Raw genomic sequence first — 18,283 nt, forward strand, 5'->3', positions numbered from 1 at the left:
TCCTTAGGTTCTGCTCCCAAATTCTTCCCACCCTCTTTTCAAGCATCCCCTTTGGGTTCCTACAGAAGAGAAACAAACAGGTTTTGTTTCAGAGACTCAGGCAGAGAGACAGAGCTGGGTCTCTGTCCCACCCACTCTGTCACTGATTGTGGCACCTAGGCAGGTTACTGTTTGATTCTGGCCTTGACATTGTCTTTCTGCAGAGAAGGAAAAAGGTGGAGATGTTTTTCTTCTCCCGCATGCTCTGATTTTGGTATCCCTGGGAGTTCTTGTAACTTTAATAACTGTGGTGTTTGTTATCCTCTCCTGTACTTAGGGGGCCAGGACATTTTCATGACAGAGGAGCAAAAGAAGTACTACAACGCCATGAAGAAGCTGGGCTCCAAGAAGCCCCAGAAGCCCATCCCACGGCCCCTGGTAAGCCCCAGAGCAGAATGTGTCTGGAAGTCCAACCAATAGCTTATGCTTATGGTGGGTGGGTAGGGGTTGGCCAGGGCTCTCTGTGAAGGGGGAAAACTGGGTTGAATTTGGGGATGATGTAATGAGAGTTCCCTGGCCCAAGGAATGAGAAGTGTTAAAGAAGGAACTCTGGTCTTCTGGAGAGAGTATATCTCCCACAGTTACCCCAACCAGTTTAGGGTTCAATCACAAGATTGGGAGCAGGTTAGGCTAAATGATACTAAAGATGGTAAGCACCCTGAGATGAAGTGTTTTTTGGTTATGCTTCATGATCTAGGTGGCAATGAATCTCCAGCCTCACCCTACATCCCACCCCATGCCTACAGTACACAGATAGGAAATGGCCAAAACCCAAGCCCATAGGATCCTGGCCCCAGTCATGGTCATGGTCATGGTCAATAGGAGCCAAAAGTTATCCCATCCTTGTGTTTAAAGATTGACCAAAACTTAGAGCTGTACTCCGCTTCGATTTCTTTATTCACAAAAACCTTAAGAGACATGCCCTCTATTACCCCATGAAACACTACACCCAAACCATACATATTATCACCCAAGTTCTTCTCAGTCCTTCACTAGAAGAAGTCCTCTAGTTAGCCTCTGCTGAGAGTAGATGAACAGGTTTGTCAGTGGGAGTATTATCATGTAGGAAATGTACAATGAAACCTCTTCCAAGAGTTTCTGAGACATCAGAATGGAATTGACATCTTGTTCATTTACATAAACTTTCTGTGGATAAGATGCAGTATCTGTGAAGAGAACTACAGGTGTGTCTAGGACACTATGCCATTGGCACCGCCCCAACCACCACCACCAGGGCAAAGCCTAAAGACCTACAACAAAGGAGAGGAACTTTCCCTTCCCTAGAATTAGGGAGACATATATTCTGTTAGCCAAGGCATTAAGATTTCTAAGTCAAGGTATGGGGTTTATATAAATTACTAAAAACTTCATGAGCACATAGTCTTGAAAACATTTGCAGGGGGGAAAGATTCTACGACCTTTGGATATACTTTACTTGGAAACAGTGGTCATAAATGTATTGGTATGCTCAGTTCTGATAAGAAGTGTTATAATGAAGGGTGATAGAATATTCAGACCTCTGTAGGGGCAGAGGTTTCCTTCCAAATCCCTATCAAATCAAGATAACTGGGGTTCAGTGAGCCTTAAGTCTCTGGGAGTACCCTTCAGTCAGCCGGTCCAATGGGCAGGAACAGGCTCAGAATGAAAAGATGTAGGTAAGTGGCTGACCCCAGCCAATCAGCATCAATCCATGGGAGAAAGATCCTGCGACTTACAGAGAAACAAGCAGTTGAGTCCCTGCTGGCCTTCACTGGTGGCTGGACTGATGCTGAATCTACACTTGAACCAGACACTAAGGAGTCTGTGCTGTGGACATCCCTTGTCAAAATCATAACACTTGCCCTACAACTTGCCCTACACACTGCTCAGTCTCTCTATAACATCTCAGATTCTCCCCTTTTATCAACTAATCCCACGGGCCACCATAGCTTCCTTCTCTCCAGGAGGACAATTTCACTGGGATAGGATGAGCTGCATTTTAAAAAGGGACCCTGGAGAGGACACTATCTTAATACCAAGGAACCTAATGTTGAAATTCCAGGCACTACGGTAGGAGTGGAAGTCAATGGTTGGGCAGAAAGACCTAGGACAAAATCACCATTTCTCCTAATCAAACCATAACCAAGACCCTCCAAGGTTGACAATGAGAGAGGCCCACCACATGGATAAGGGAAGTGAGACCTCACAGCCTGTGTTTCTGAGAGTCATCATCCCTTTGGATGGGAAGGGGGTATATTACTAATTTACTATCAGTACTGTCCTAGCTTTAGTGGAGGAATGTGGCTCTCTCCCTAATACTCTGCTCCAAGCACAGCGTTCCCTTTATTCCCCTATCATAGCCAAGGCAAGGCTGGAAAACTTAAACAAGACTTTGAAGTCTTAGGGGTCCCAAAGAAAAAACTAGCAGATCAGGGGCCCAAGCAGTAACTGCATATGGCTGCTCTCCAGGGCCCACAAGTCTCGGCCCATTCTTGCTCCTGGCCAGCAGCCACATGGCAGGCCACATCTTGGCACCCACCACCCCATCAGATAAGCCTGATCATCTGCCTTCCTCAAAGTTCAGAGCCGAGAAAGAAACACCAGCAAAAAGAGAAATTCCCACTGCTACTTAAGATTCACCCTCCCAGATCCAGCTCTCTTTTCACTAGATTATTGGCACTGGAATACTCACTTTCTTCCCTTAGAAGCCCCAACAGGTTGAGCTGGTCAGATAAACGGAGCACTGACACAGGAGTTCTGCCCCTCAGGAGCATGGGTGCCATTTCACAGCAGGGCCAACCTGGGATACACACACACACACACACACACACACACACACTCACTCCACCTCATCACTGGCAAAGCTCAAGTTCTAAATTGTATGCTTCATCCATAGCAAAGACTACAGCTTCCACAAGACTGGGAAGTTTTATTCTATAACATCCCCTGCTATAGAAATTACTAAAAGCAGGTTTCATGTACTTCACTATATAGGAAAATAATAGGCTCACATCATCAGTCACCCACTTCAACATCTCTGAGAGCACTGAGCATTGCAAAGAAGTGAGCCCTGCTCACAGGTTAAGCCAAGAGCCTCCAGCAAGCTGCTCCATTCCCCAGCATTCAAATATCCAGGATAAGCTCAATACCCACAACTTAGTAATGTTGTCACCTGCTCTGTTTAATTAGAAGTTGTGTGCTCATGAAAGGGCTTTATTTTTTCACCACTTTCAGTGATGAAATTGAAGTTATTAGTGGCTCTTCAATCCCCCTCCTACTCCAGAAAAGACATGGGCCATCAGTTATCCCCAGATCCAGGCCTACCTGTGTCTGATTCTTTGCTCTAACCCCACAGTGTAACAACCTCTCCTCACCAGGAAGAATAAAGCGAGACCCAGTCTCTGTCTCAGCCCTTCTGCCCATGTCTGCTTTGCAGATCCTGTGAGCTCCCTGATGAGACACATGACAGGGTCCTCTCTGTCTCCACTCATGCAGAGCCCAGCACATAGTATACATTCAGTAAGTGCCTGTTGTATACAATAGAGTGGTCTTCTAATTTTATATGAGGTGTGGGTAATTCAGAGCTGCCCATTCTGTCATCCATTCATTCATCTATTTATTGAACATCCATTGCATGCCAGGTACTCTGCAGACATTGAGGATAGAGCAGTGAGTAACACATACAAAATTCCTTCCCTCAAAGAGACTATGGTCCCATGACATAGAAATAAAATTAGCAAAAATCACACAGATACCAATTCACAGGTTGGAGAGATTCCTAAGAGAGAAAGAATGGAGTAAAGAGCAAAGGGTGCCTAGGACTGAGCCTTGAGGTGCTCCAACATCTAAGGGTTGCATAAAGAAGACTCAAAAAAGAATAGATAGAAAGACAAGAAAAGAACCAAGGAAGTAAGGCATGTTGGAGACTAAGAAAGGAGAGTTTCAAGGTGGCAGGTGTGGCAAGCAATGCCAAACAGGTGTCTTTGTACTTACATTCTGGAGGTCATTGGTGATCTTAATGAGAACCATCTCAGTAACAGAATGTGGAAAAAAGCCATGTGGGGGGTGAATTGAGGAATGAGTGGGAACAGTGATTACCAAAATGCCTTCAAGAATTTGGCTGTGAAAGTGGGGGGAGAAGTAGGGTGGTAGCTGGAGGGAGATGTAAGGTTCAGGAAGATTTTTTTTTTTTAAACTAGGAAGAGCTAGGTCATTAGAGATTTACCTAAGGAACCAAGAGTAAGTAACCAAGAATGGGCAAGTCTGGCTAAAAGCCTCATTTCTCAGTAATGAAGCCAGAGGATCAGGAGGTTGGTAAGTGGCAGCAATGAAGAAGCGGTGAAGGTAAACTACCTAGATGACACAAGCTCAAAGGAGGAAGGGTTTTGCAAGATGCAGGAGGAGCAAAGCTCTGAAAGTTATAGTGGGAGACAAGAAGGACTCCAGGCCTACCCTCCTGCCCTAGAATACCTGGGGTAGGGGAGAATGAGCAGCCACTGGGTTTGCAGATCTTGAACTCATGCTATGTAGGAACTATGGGAACACAATATTAAATAAGACATGGCCCCATCCTCAAAGAGCTCTCTCTCTAGTAGAGAAGAAGAGAAACACACACGAAATGCTAGAACTCAAGTCTGACCAAAGGCTGTGGAAGAGAGGAAATGGGCAATGTAGTGTGATGTGATTAGGAAATTAGGGAGATCTCCCTGGAAGGAGTGGGGCTTAAGAAAAATGGATCACTCAAGACTATTGGAATTTAGATAGCCAAGTGATGGGATGGGAAGAGCTTGCAAATGGTCCACCAATGAGGAAAAAGTGCCTGGTGACTTCAAGGGGGTGGGAAAGGCAATGAGGACTTGAATTAAAGCGTTGAAGTAGAATCAACTAAGAATAAAATTTTGGAAGGCGTAAGGATAGGACTTAGCTTCTGTTTGGATATGGTGTGAGGAAGATAAGAGACAGGTTTCAGAAAGGCTTCTATGGAGAATGCAGCCTCTCCAGATGCACCTTGTATATTGGCCGGAAAGTCCCTGATGGACCATCTCTTGTTTTCCCAGAACAAGTACCAGGGCTTTGTCTTTGACATTGTGACCAGACAAGCTTTCGACATTGTCATCATGGTCCTCATCTGCCTCAACATGATCACCATGATGGTGGAGACTGATGAGCAGAGTGAAGAAAAGACAAAAATCCTTAACAAAATCAATCAGTTCTTTGTGGCTGTCTTCACGGGCGAGTGTGTCATGAAGATGTTTGCCTTGCGGCATTACTACTTCACCAATGGCTGGAATGTGTTTGACTTCATTGTCGTGGTCCTCTCCATTGGGAGTAAGTGGGCTTACAGGTGGTGGGGAAACCCAAACTCTGCTTGGGGTTGTTTGGGCTGTTCTTTTTTTTTTTTTTTTCCAAAACCAAGAGGACAACCAACAAACTTTTTCAATATGCATTATATGTTAGAGGAGCCCAGTATTTGCTGCTGTCCAAGAGCAGCAGATTTAAAAGGTCCCTATCCTCTCTGTGAAATGGAGAGTTTCCATTGGCCTTCTCCATGCTGTCACAAAGTGTTTTTAGGCACCCACTGTGTGCATAGCCCATTGCCTGAACTTTGGGGCTGAGAGGGACAATCACTCCTCCAGATGATATATGATGGAATTTCCAGTGGGCCTTATCTTGATGGTCTTCAAAGAGGAGAATGGGTGGTATAATTTGAGGTGAGTCATTAAATACTTTCTGGAAAAGGAGGTGGTTGCCAGAAGAGTGAGAAAAAACTAAGAGTATTCAAAGGATATTCTTAAGTCAAGAATCTGCAATTAAATCTTTATATAACTATCTACTTAGGGAATGTGAGTGTTAGACAAGTCAAAGAATCATTGCCAAGAGATCAGTGCTCTTAGAGCCTAGTCTGGGTGTTGAATAGACCCAGTATTGGGGGGCTAATGGGTGTTCAGAGAAAACTCATGAAGTCAGATGCTAAAGTGGGGAATGGAGCCACCACAATTGAGAGCTTGCTGACTTCTGAGGACCAGACTGGGCTCCTTGGATCTTCACAACAGCTCTCTGAAGGAATGTCATTATCCTCATTTTATACATTTAAAATTGAGCCTTACAGATTAAGAAAGTTATGTAAGGTCATATAGTTTGTAAAGGATAGAGCTGAATTTAGACCTAACTAATGTTCTTCTAGTGAATTAGCTGCCTTCTACCAACAACCAAAAGAATGTCCTTAGCTCTCTTGTGGTTTAGGCAAAGTCTGGCCCTACAAAGGCCAAATCCCAGTGCACCGGATTTACTTGGTATTATAAATATATCCTGACCTGTTATATCATGACCTGCTTACTTTTCATGTCAAAACATAGCTGTAGATTTAATTTTCCATTGATTTACCATCAAGAGCTAATAGCATCCAAATACAACTTGGCAGCACTTAATCAATCTCCCCACACTGGTGCTGAAATACAGCCTTGGCCTGTTTGTTTAGGAAGTTTACGTTTATTTTTGTTTTCTGTTTTGTTTTGTTTTCCTGTTCTGCTGTTTTCTGTGGGAGGTTTGTTTTGTTTGTTTGCTTTCCAAACTGAGAAGCTCTAAAGATCATTTTGACTTTATAATAGAGAAAAGAGCCTGCTTATGTGACTTCCATATCAACACTATAGAAATAAAATACACTCAGAGTACTCCATTCTATGATGGGGACACCTTAACTGCCAGTTCCAACGACCTACACAGCAACACAATCCACTGGTTAGAAATCAGTCATCGAGACGGCTGGAAAACAAGGGAAAGAAGCCACCTCTTAATCCTTCTGCCCTCCCTCTCTCCCTTTCTTCCTTCCCACTAACAAGACACACATTGAGTAACAAATTATTACAAGTATGAAGACTCATACTCCCTTAAGGTATTTTGTAGACTCATTGGCTGGCAGAATCTTAGTAGATTATACAGACATATACATCCTAATTAAATTTGCTTTAAGAGAGGGGATTTCATAAAGTTTTTATAATACAATATTACAATTACTTCCCAAATCTCTTCCCATTTCCTTCCTCTTTCCAACACAATACTATGACCATCCATATTCATATGATGAAAGGCAAGTAGGGGAAGAGGGTCAAGGGAACTCTGGCAAGGAGAAAGAGTTTGCCACCACGCTCCTCACCATTTGTCCTGAGAGGTTTTGAATCCTGTCTGACCTAACTTCACCTAATCTTTTGTGGTCCTTATAGGGATCCACAGCCCCAAGATCAAGCTTAATAAATCTTCAAGTTAGATATCATATAGAGAGACATATATATTCTTCATCTTTCCAACTTTGTTCATAGTTGGGGGTTGGGAGGACCATAACTGACCCTAAACAAGCCCATCTCCAGGCCCTAACATAGAGTTCAAACACAGCTGGAGATGAAAGAAACAAATAAAAGCCATTATGCAGACAGCTGGCCATTCAAAGCCAGTCTACTTTAGCTGTCAGCAAGTTGCCCGACTCTTCAGACCCCTTATAATTAACACCAGGCTCTGTACAATTATTCACAGGACCATGTGCCAGGAACTGAGTCAATCTTCACAGTAGGACATGAGGAGATGAATCACAGGGGATCCTGGCCTTCGCAGAGCACAGGACCAGGAAAAAGTGGAGGAAATGTCACGTCCCAAGACTGAATTCTCATGGAAGAGTAGGGCCTGTGTCTTGGACAGAAGCAGACAAGGGCTGTGTACATCAGAATATGGTGTAGTCACTTCCAATTAAACCAGGCTGCAGAAGACAGGGCTTTGACCATAGACTGAGAAGAAAACATTCTGGGTGGAGGGAAAGAAAGATAAGAACATGGTGGGAAGCATGGGACTTATTTGAGAGAGAAAAAACTTATGCAATGAGCACATACTGAGCCCCCACTTTATGCCAGCCACCATGCAAGGCTCAGAAGGCCCAAAGTCCTTGAATACAGATGCTCACATGGGGATCCATACAGAGCAGATATTGGAGAGTCTGATTGCAGCCAGCTTTGTCAGGGCTCAAGCTTGCAAGTACTAATTAGATCATTTCCCTCTCTTCTAAAGGCCTGGTATTTTCTGCAATTCTTACGTCACTTGAAAATTACTTCTCCCCAACACTCTTCCGAGTCATCCGCTTGGCCCGAATTGGTCGCATCCTCAGGCTGATACGAGCAGCCAAGGGAATCCGCACACTGCTCTTTGCCCTTATGATGTCCCTGCCTGCCCTCTTTAACATAGGGCTGCTGCTCTTCCTCGTCATGTTCATCTACTCCATTTTTGGCATGGCCAGCTTCCCCCATGTAAGTTGGGAGGCTGGCATCGACGACATGTTCAACTTCCAGACCTTCGCCAACAGCATGCTGTGCCTCTTCCAGATCACCACATCAGCTGGCTGGGATGGCCTCCTCAGCCCTATCCTCAACACAGGACCCCCTTACTGTGACCCCAATCTGCCCAACAGCAATGGCTCCCGGGGCAACTGTGGGAACCCAGCTGTGGGCATCCTCTTCTTTACCACATACATCATCATCTCCTTCCTCATCGTGGTCAACATGTACATTGCAGTGATTTTGGAGAACTTCAATGTGGCCACGCAGGAAAGCAGTGAACCTTTGAGTGAGGATGACTTCGACATGTTCTATGAGACCTGGGAGAAGTTCGACCCAGAGGCCACTCAATTTATTACCTTTTCTGCCCTCTCAGACTTTGCAGACACCCTTTCAGGCCCCCTGCGAATCCCAAAACCCAATCAGAATATATTAATCCAGATGGACCTACCCTTGGTCCCTGGAGATAAGATTCACTGTTTGGACATTCTTTTTGCCTTCACTAAGAATGTTCTGGGAGAATCTGGGGAGTTGGATTCTCTGAAGGCAAATATTGAAGAGAAGTTTATGGCAACTAATGTTTCAAAAACATCCTATGAACCAATAGCAACCACCCTCCGATGGAAGCAGGAAGACATTTCAGCTACTATCATTCAAAAGGCCTATCGGAGCTATGTGTTACACCGCTCCATGACAATCTCCAACCCCCGAGGTGTGCCAAGGGCTGAGGAGGAGGCTATGTCTCCCCCAGATGAAGCCTTTGTTGTATTCATGGCAAGTGAAAATTGCACACTCCCAGACAAATCTGAAACTGCATCTACCACATCTTTCCCACCATCCTATGACAGTGTCACTAGAGGCCTTAGTGATCAAGTCAACAAGAGCACATCTAGCTCAATGCAGAATGAAGATGAAGCTACCAGTAAGAAAGTAACTGCCCCTGGGCCCTAGTGAGGACACTGCAGCATGGACTTAACCAGTTCTGGTGTGATCTTCTGCTCTGTGATAACTCTTTCCCACTAAAGGTGGCACTCAGTTACCACCTCACCAATGCATGCCACCAGTCACAGTGTCAGAACTGGGCAGAGAATGCATTTGGTGCCCACCTTTGGAGAAGCCCTCAAAACCAACAGGAGGCAGAAGCCAAGAACATCTCCACTGTGACAACCCTTTTAAATTTCAATATCAGATGATGCATTCTCTTACTTTCTAGAAAATGTCCCTGGTCCTTTTATTTTAATTGTGCCCAGAGCTTACATTTACTGTGATAAACTCCTCAGGACCAGAACTACCAAAGATATATGGCAAGGATGTTACTGAAGGTCCGGGTTATTCCTCTGTGAAACATCACACTGAGAATGACAATGTTATTTAGGATTTTGCATGACTGCATGTTGACAGCTGCCAGACAATTGCTCCTGCCCAAGGTAATACCTGTGGTCTATGTCACGAAAGGCCTTTGAGATATCCATTAAAATTAATATTTTTAAAGGTATATCAAGACCAATGTTACATCTTAAAGCACCATTTTTAAATCTAATGTAATACTGACATGTGTCATAAATCACTTCTTCATTTTCAGTGTTCCTATTATTATTTTGCAGTTTGAGCTTGAATCTGGGTGGAGCAGGAAGGAGCACTGTCCTGAAAGTTTGTTCTAATCCTAAGTATTCCATCAACAGCATGCTACCTGCACCACATTCTTTCCCCGCTGAACCTGGTTCCCCACTTGTAAAAGTGGTGGGAGGTGGGAGACAAAATGGACACTCTCTATGGCCCTCGCATCTCTTTTTGTAAAACTCACTGGTGCTTTGCACCAATTTAGATAAGGAAAACACTCTCTCCTGAAGTTATAATGGCCAGACTTTTCTTTTGTGTAGCTAAAGTGGTAGCTTTGGATGCTTTCCAGAACCTGTTTCACATCTCATAGTCAGACCTTAATAAGGAAGGTTTTCACATTCCCCTTGGGCCACGATTCCATAATTAGTATAATCAAAAGAAAAGGGACATTTTGAAAAAGGTGGTCTGAAAGATAAAAGGTATAGTCACTATTTTCTTAAATATATCCTACAAATGTTATTAAGTACCTATTATATGACAAGCACACTCTAAGCACAAGAGATAATGGAAACTAAGCCCCATATGATTACTTGGATTTATGCAGCAGGTGGAGAATTTGTTGTCGGAAAAGAATATTCAGGCCAAAGAATGTGGTGGGTCTTAAGATGAAGGAGAGCAAGGAGTTTTGTGACAACGTAGGATATAAAGGATCATAATGACAGCCATGATCTTGTATTAGCCTTTGGGACATTTCCTGCCACAATGACAAGGATCAGGTCAATTTGACTGACATTTGGCCACTTCATAAGAGCTCCCATTTATGTGATTACAAAGCCTAGAGACTAGTCCACCATACATGCCTCATTGGTACAGATTTTCTGGAGTCTTGATTTCCTTTCTCTGTCACTGTTAGCCCATCAGAGGCTGAGGAGGCTGTCAAGATGTTTGTGGGGTTGGTCAGCACCCGAAGATGTAGGTTAGTAAGACAATGATGGAATATCTGAGGGCTGGGTTGTCTTGGTACAAATCAGATGTTCTCCAGATGTACGGTTTGTATCTTAAGGATGAGTTCAACAAAATGGCTCTTCCTCACTGGTTCCACCGAACAAGGGAGAACAGATATTGACTGTGCCATTTCTTCAACATCTAAATCCCATGCAGTAAATGAAAATGCCATCTAAGACAGCTGGATAGACAGAGAGCTTGGAGACTGGCTTATTTTTATGTTACGTGGAATAATTAAATATACCCAATCATCAGATTAGTTCTATTAAGTAGATGATATTATTCTCAAAGATATTCTTGATACATTTTTTGCCCCAGGCTGTAAGTTAAATTGTGCACACACACTCCCTCTGACAAAGAAAAGATATGTTGAAGTTCTAACTCATGGTACCTGCAAATGTGGTCTTATTTGGAAATAGAGTGCAGATGAATCAAATTAAAACACAGTCATACTGGATTTAAGTGGGCCCTAATCCAATGATAAATGTCTTTAAAACATGAGGGAAATTTGGACATAAACACACACGGAGAAGAATGCCATGTGAAAACACACACACAGAGTGAGAAGGCAGGTTTGTGAAGACAGCGGCAGAAATTGGAGTGATGTGGTTGCAAGTCAAGGAATGCAAAGTATTGCTGGCAAGTACCAAAACTAGAAAAGAGCAAGGAAGGATTCTTCTCAGGAATCTTCAGAGACAGCACAGCCCTATCAATATCTTGATTTCAGACTCTGGCCTCCAGAACTGGGATTCCAGTTATATAAAGCCACCTAGTTTGTAGTACTTTTTTATAGCGGCCCTAGCAACTAACACATCCTACATTTAATGCCATACAGACACATATTCCAAATTATGATGGGAACACTGGAAAAGTGATACAATATATGCAGAGTGCATTGCACAGTTTTCAGAAATTTTTCCATGCAAGTTCAGGCTTAGCCTTCAAAAATTTCATGAGATCTAGTTTCAAAGTTCACCTGGTGGTCCAATTACAAGATAGGAGCAAATCTCAGAGATCAAGGGCAGATGGAGAGTCAGAGCTAGCTTCTCAGCATCACCCATAGGAGATGGCACTGGAATCTCTCTGATCCAGATTATGTGAGTATACCTAAGTGCTGAAGGGAAACAAGAGACAAAACAGTGGTGTTGACACTCTGGTATAAATATCTGGAACCTGCAGGATCCTTAAAATGTCTCCACCATAAACACTACCTTGACTTAAAAAAAAATTATTTATTTATTTGACAGAAAGCAAAAGATAGAACATAATCAGGGAGAGTGGCAGGCAGAGGGAGGACCAGGCTCCCTCAGTGCTCAATACCAGGACCCTGAGATCATGACCTGAGCAGAAGGCAGACACTTAACTGACTGAGCCACCCAGACACCCCTACCCTGACTTTTTAATCCACTAAACTGTGTAACACACAGATATAGATGGCCAAGAACATTCAGGAACATTCAGCCAACACATATGGGAAGATGTCAGCAGAGGTCACTCTGCTAGAGCATTTGCCTTAGGTGAGGTCACTTCCTTAAGCACTGGGGATGCAAAATTAGTAAGACACATCCTCAGCCTGGAGCTGAACATAGGCTGAGATTAATTTTAAAAAAATTGTTTTAATCCCAAGATTTCCAGCAGTTACAAGCTAAGTTTTTTGAACCGCTCCTCCAATTGAAAACAATGAAAATGATAGATAAATACTAGACTACAATAATATGTAAGTTGGGAAGATGCGAATTGAGTAAGAGTTCTAAAGCTTTACTTTATTCAAAAGGAAAATAAAAGTTTGCATTATTATTAGACTTTGATAAGTTAAGAATTCATGAATTAATTACTAGGATTGCCACAGGCAGAACAGAAACAGAGTATATTCCAAACAAGGATGGGGGAAATATACTAATAAATAATTAGACAATCAAAAAAGTAAGAAGATAAAAGAGAAGATAAATAGAGGTAAAAGAAGATAAAAAAGAAATAAAGAGCAAGAGGAATGAGTTCAAAAGACAAAGAAATGTAGTATATTTGAACACAAATATATCAAGAATTGTATTAAATATAAATGGATTATGTGCTTCAAAAATCAGCAAAGATTGTAAGACAGAATTTTAAAATTCTAATAAATAATGTTTATAGAAAGACACCACTAAAACCTAAGATTATCAAAAAGATAAAAGGAGGGGAAAAGATATTCCATGTAAATATTAAAGACGTAGCTGCAAAATACATGGGTTTTTTTTTTCAAGTTCTTAGGGATCATTTAAAAAATAGTCATTATAACTAGACATAGAATAAGATTTTTAAAGTTTTCAAGAAATTAAAAGCATACAGTGTGTTTTCTGACCACAATCTGATTTAGCTGAGAATCAATAACAAAAGGAAACAGACCAAAGCATATATGGACACTTAGTATATGACAAAGATGGCATAACATAGCAGTGAGGAAAAGATGACCTTCCTACAAATGGTAATAGGACAATAGTGTTTTCACAAGAAATAAAACAAAATTGGATCCCTACCAAAAACTGTACTGAAAAATCAAATTCAAATGTACGTAAATGTGAAAGGCAAATCTATAAAGCTTTTAGAAGATAATAAAGGAAAATATCTACATGACATGGAATAAGGAAAAGACTGATAAATTTAAACACATTAAAATTTAGAACATCAGTTCATTAAAATAGATCATTAAAAGGTGAAAAAGCAAACTTTACAGTGGAAAAATATTTAAAATGTTTAGACCCAGCAAAAGTGTAATATTCAAAGGAGACTTTTATTAATTTCTACAAATCAATACACAACACAGTAGAAGAATGGCAAAAAAAATGGCAAAATGGTTTCTTCACAAAAGAAGAACCTGAATAACCAAGAAACGTGAAGGTGCACAACTTAATTAGTGATCAGAGAAATTCAAATGAAAACCATAGTGAAATACTGCTACACATCTATCAGATCTGCAAAGCTTTTGGAGTCTAACAAATAACAACTGTTGGCAAAGATGTTGAGCAACAAGAATTGCACCACTGGAAAGTAATTAAATTGTTACAATCATTCTGAGACACACTTTACTAGAAGACTTGAAGATACATATACCTATGACTCAGGTTTTCCATTCTAAGTGGAAACCTAGAAAAATCTATGCACACGTACTCTAGGAGACATGTACAAGAAAACCTCTTATCAACATTGTTCATAATGGACACAAATTAGACAGAACCTAATGTTCATCAGCAATAGAATAAGTCAATATGTTGTATGTTTTTGCAAATGTAATTTTATGCAGTAATGAAAATGGTTAAGAGATAGCTACAGATGAATCTTAGAAGCACAATATTGAGTGAAAGAAGCCAGATGTAAAACTACATATATTATGTGATTAAAAGAGGTTCAAAAACAGGCAAAAGCAAATATATTGTTTAGGAATGACTTATAAAACAGATTACCACATAAAAGTTAGGGTAGTGATTCCCACCAGGGGGAAAGAGGCATTTGTGACTGGGTTTTCGGCAACATTCTAATTCATCACGCAGGTGGTTCTTTTTATGAGTGTTGCATTTATAACTTAATGTGAAGTTAAACATACATGTCTAATGTACTTTTCTGTGTGTATATATCATAATTAAAAAATTGGGGTGCCTGGGTGGCTCAGTGGGTTAAAGCCTCTGCCTTCGGCTCAGGTCATGATCCTGGGGTCCTGGGATCGAGCCCCACGTTGGGCTCTCTGCTCAGCGGGGAGCCTGCTTCCTCCTCTCTCTCTGCCTGCCTCTCTGCCTACTTGTGGTTGTCTGTCTGTCAAATGAGTGAATGAAATCTTAAAAAAAAAAAATTTAATGACTTAGCTTAGATTCCGCTCCCTCTCACAGAAGTAGTTACTATCTGCTACTCTGAATTATGGTGTTTCTATCTTGGACTTGAATTATCTGAGCTGAATTATAAAAGGAGGAGTAGGAGTTCAATAGAGGCATACCATGTTTGTTGTGTGTCACTTTATTGCACTTCACAAATACCATTTTTTTTACAAGTTGAAAGTCTTTGACAACCCTATATCCAGCAAGTCTATTGGCGCCATTTCCCCAATAGCATTTGCTCACTTCATGTCTCTGTGTCACATTTTGGTAATTCTCACAACATTTTCAACTTTCTCATTGTTAATATATTTGTTATAATGGTCTGTCATCAAGGATCGTCAATGCTATTATTGTAATTGTTTCAAGGTGCCACAAACTGTGCCCATATAAGACGACAAACTTAACTAATAAATGTTGTGTGTGTTCTGCCTGCTCCACCAACTGGCCATTTCCCCCACCTCTCTCCCACTCCTCAGGCCTCCTTATTCCCTGAAACAACAATATTGAAATTAAGCCAATTAATAATGCTTAGTGGCCTCTGAATGTTCAAATGAAAAGAAGACAGAGTCACACATCTCTCACTTTGAGTCAAAAGCTAAAGATTATTAAGCTTAGTGAGGAAGGCATGTTGAAAACCAAGATGGACTAAAAGCTAGGCCTCTTGCACCGATCTTTCAGCCAAGTGTGACAGCAAAGGAAAAGTTCTTGAAGGATATTAAAAGTGCTATTTCAGTAAACACAGGAATGATAAGAGAGCAAAACAGCCTTACTGCTGATATGGAGAAAGTTTTAGGAATCTGGACAGAAGATCAAACCAGCCACAACATTCCATCAAGCCAAAGCCTCATCCAGAGCAAGGCCCTAACTCTCTTTAATTCTATGAAGGCTGAGGGGGTGAGGAAACCACAGAAGAACAGTTTGAAGCTAGCAAAGGTTGATTTGTGAGGTTTAAGGAAAGAAGGCCATCTGCATATCAAACTGCAAGGTGAAGAAGCTTCTGCTGGTGTAGAAGCTGCAGCAAGTTCTCCAGAAGATCTGGTTAAGATCACTAATGAAGGTGACTACACTAAATGACAGATTTTCTATGTAGAGGAAACAGCCTTCTATGGAAGAAGATGCCACTGGGACTTCCAAAGTGAGAGAGAAGTCAGTGCCTGACTTCAAAGGACAGGGTGACTCTCTTTAGGGCCTGATGCAGCCAGTGATTTTAAGTTGAAGCCAATGCTCATTTGCCAATCCAAAAATGCCAAGGCCCTTAAGAATAAAGCTCAGTCTACCCTGCCTATGTGCTATAAATGGAACAACAAGCTTGAGTGAGAGCACATGTTTTTACAACACAGTTTACTGAGTATCTTAAGCCCACTGTTGAGACCTACTGCTGAGACCTACTTAAAACTGTCTTTTTAAAATATGACTGCTCACTGACAATGCACTTGGTCACGCAAGAGCTCTGATGGAGATGGACAATGAGATTAATGTTGTCTTCATGTCTAATTCAACATCCATTCTGCAGCTCATGGATCAAGTAGTAATTTTGACTTTCAAGTCTTATTATTTAAGAAATACATTTCATAAGATTATAGCTGCCATAGATAGTGATTCCCGTGGTGGATGTGGGCAAAGTAAATTGAAAACCTTCTGGAAAGGATTCACCTATTCTAGATGCCATTAAGAGCATTTGTGATTCATAAGAGGAGATCAAAACACCAATATTAACAGGAATTTAAGAAGTTGATTCCAACCCTTATGGATGACTGAGGGGCTAAAGTCTTCAGTGGAGGCTGTACTTGCAGATGTGGTAGAAATAGCAAGAGAACTGGAATTAGAAGTGGAGCCTGAAGATGAGACTGAATTGCTGCAATCTCATGGTAAATCTGGAAAGGATGAGGAGATATTTCTCGTGGATGAGCAAAGAAAGTGGTTTCCTAAGATGAAATATACTCCTACAACTCTGTATCTCTTTCTCTCTCTCTCTCTCTCTCTCTCACTCTCTCTCAAATAAATAAATGAATCTTTAAAAAAAAATGGGGCACCTGGGTGTCTCAGTTGGTTAAGCATCTGACTTGTGATTTTGGCTTAGGTCATGATCTCATGGGTTGTGTGATCAAGCCCAGTATCAGGCCCTACACTCATTGGGGAGTCAAGGTTCTCTCCCTCTCCCTCTGCTCCCCCCCCCACCCCGCCGCCACTCTCCCATTTGCACTCTCTCTCTCTCTCTCTCTCTTTAAAATAAATAAATAAATCTCTTAAAATAAAGAAGGAATATACTTCTGGTGAAGATGTTGTGAAGATTTATGAAATGACAACAAAGGATTTAGAATATTATATTAATTTAGTTGATAAAGCAGCAACAAAGTTTGAGAACACTGATCCCATTTTGAAAAAAGTTCCACTGTGGGTAAAATGCTATCAAGCAGTATTTCATACTACAGAGAAACCATTCATAAAAGGAAGTCAATCAATACAGCAAACTTCATTGTTGTTTTATTTTAAGAAATTACCACAATCGGGGCGCCTGGGTGGCTCAGTGGTTTAAGCCGCTGCTTTCGGCTCGGGTCATGATCTCAGGGTCCTGGGATCGAGTCCCACATCGGGCTCTCTGCTCGGCAGGGAGCCTGCTTCCCTCTCTCACTCTCTCTGTCTGCCTCTCTGCCTACTTGTGATCTCTCTCTCTCTATCAAATAAATAAATTAATTAATTAATTAAAAAAAAAAAAGAAATTACCACAGTCACCCCAGCCTTTGGTACCCACCACCCTGATCAGTCAGTGGCCATCAACATCGAGGCAAGGCCCTCCATCAACAAAAAGATGACTCCCTGGAAGCTGGAATGATGGTTAGCATTTTTTAGCAGTAAAGTATTTTTAATTAAGATATGTACATTTTTAAGACATAATCCCATTGCACACTTACTAGACTACAATATAGTGTAAACATAAGGGTTATATGCACTGGGAAACCAAAAAATTAATTTTACTCACTTTATTACTATGTTCACTTTATTGTGATGGTCTGGAACCAAACCTGCAATGTCTCTGAGGACTGCCTGTAATGAGTAATAAGAAAGGAAATTTTGGAGAAAAGGAATACCAAAATGCAAAAGATGAAGGAGATGTGCGAGTGGATGAAGAGTTTGAGCAAATGGAACCAAACTATTGTGAACCAAGCACAGCAGGAAATGGAGGAGTGATATGATCATAATGGGAACAAAATTTTGTACCTTTATAAATTCTTTTTACAGTATCATGGCTGATATTAAAATACTTAACAACTTGCCTGGCATAGGGCACCAACCAGGACTGACCATATTGCTAAAGCAGGCTTCTGGCAGCAACTCCGAGCCCCACCCCACCCCCACCATTATACCAGGTACTAACCCTTCAGTTGTGCATCTAGGAGAAGTCTAGAGGGAGGTCCCAAAAGAAGGCCAGGAAAGCTGGGGAAAAGGTAGGGAGCACCCAAGGCATCAGCTATTTACCAGTCAGTACAGAAATACTTTGTTTTACCTGTGCATACTGATGAAATATTATTAGCCCTGGTT

General features: G+C 41.6%; 1 protein-coding gene across 1 annotated transcript in view; it reads left to right on the forward strand.

The window, feature by feature from the left end:
• The window catches only part of SCN10A (sodium voltage-gated channel alpha subunit 10), a gene marked incomplete at its 3' end in the record, with an annotated part of 115,452 nt that extends 106,168 nt beyond the window's left edge, over positions 1 to 9,284 (forward strand). Inside the window, 3 exon segments of the mRNA XM_080798669.1 lie at positions 317 to 417; positions 5,076 to 5,346; positions 8,071 to 9,284. Coding sequence (XP_080654795.1) covers positions 317 to 417; positions 5,076 to 5,346; positions 8,071 to 9,284 — 1,586 coding nt within the window.
• Between the last annotated feature and the right edge of the window lie 8,999 nt (positions 9,285 to 18,283).

Source organism: Martes martes, assembly GCF_963455335.1.
Source record: "Martes martes genome assembly, chromosome: 1".
In the NCBI taxonomy this organism is placed as follows: Eukaryota; Metazoa; Chordata; class Mammalia; order Carnivora; family Mustelidae; genus Martes; species Martes martes.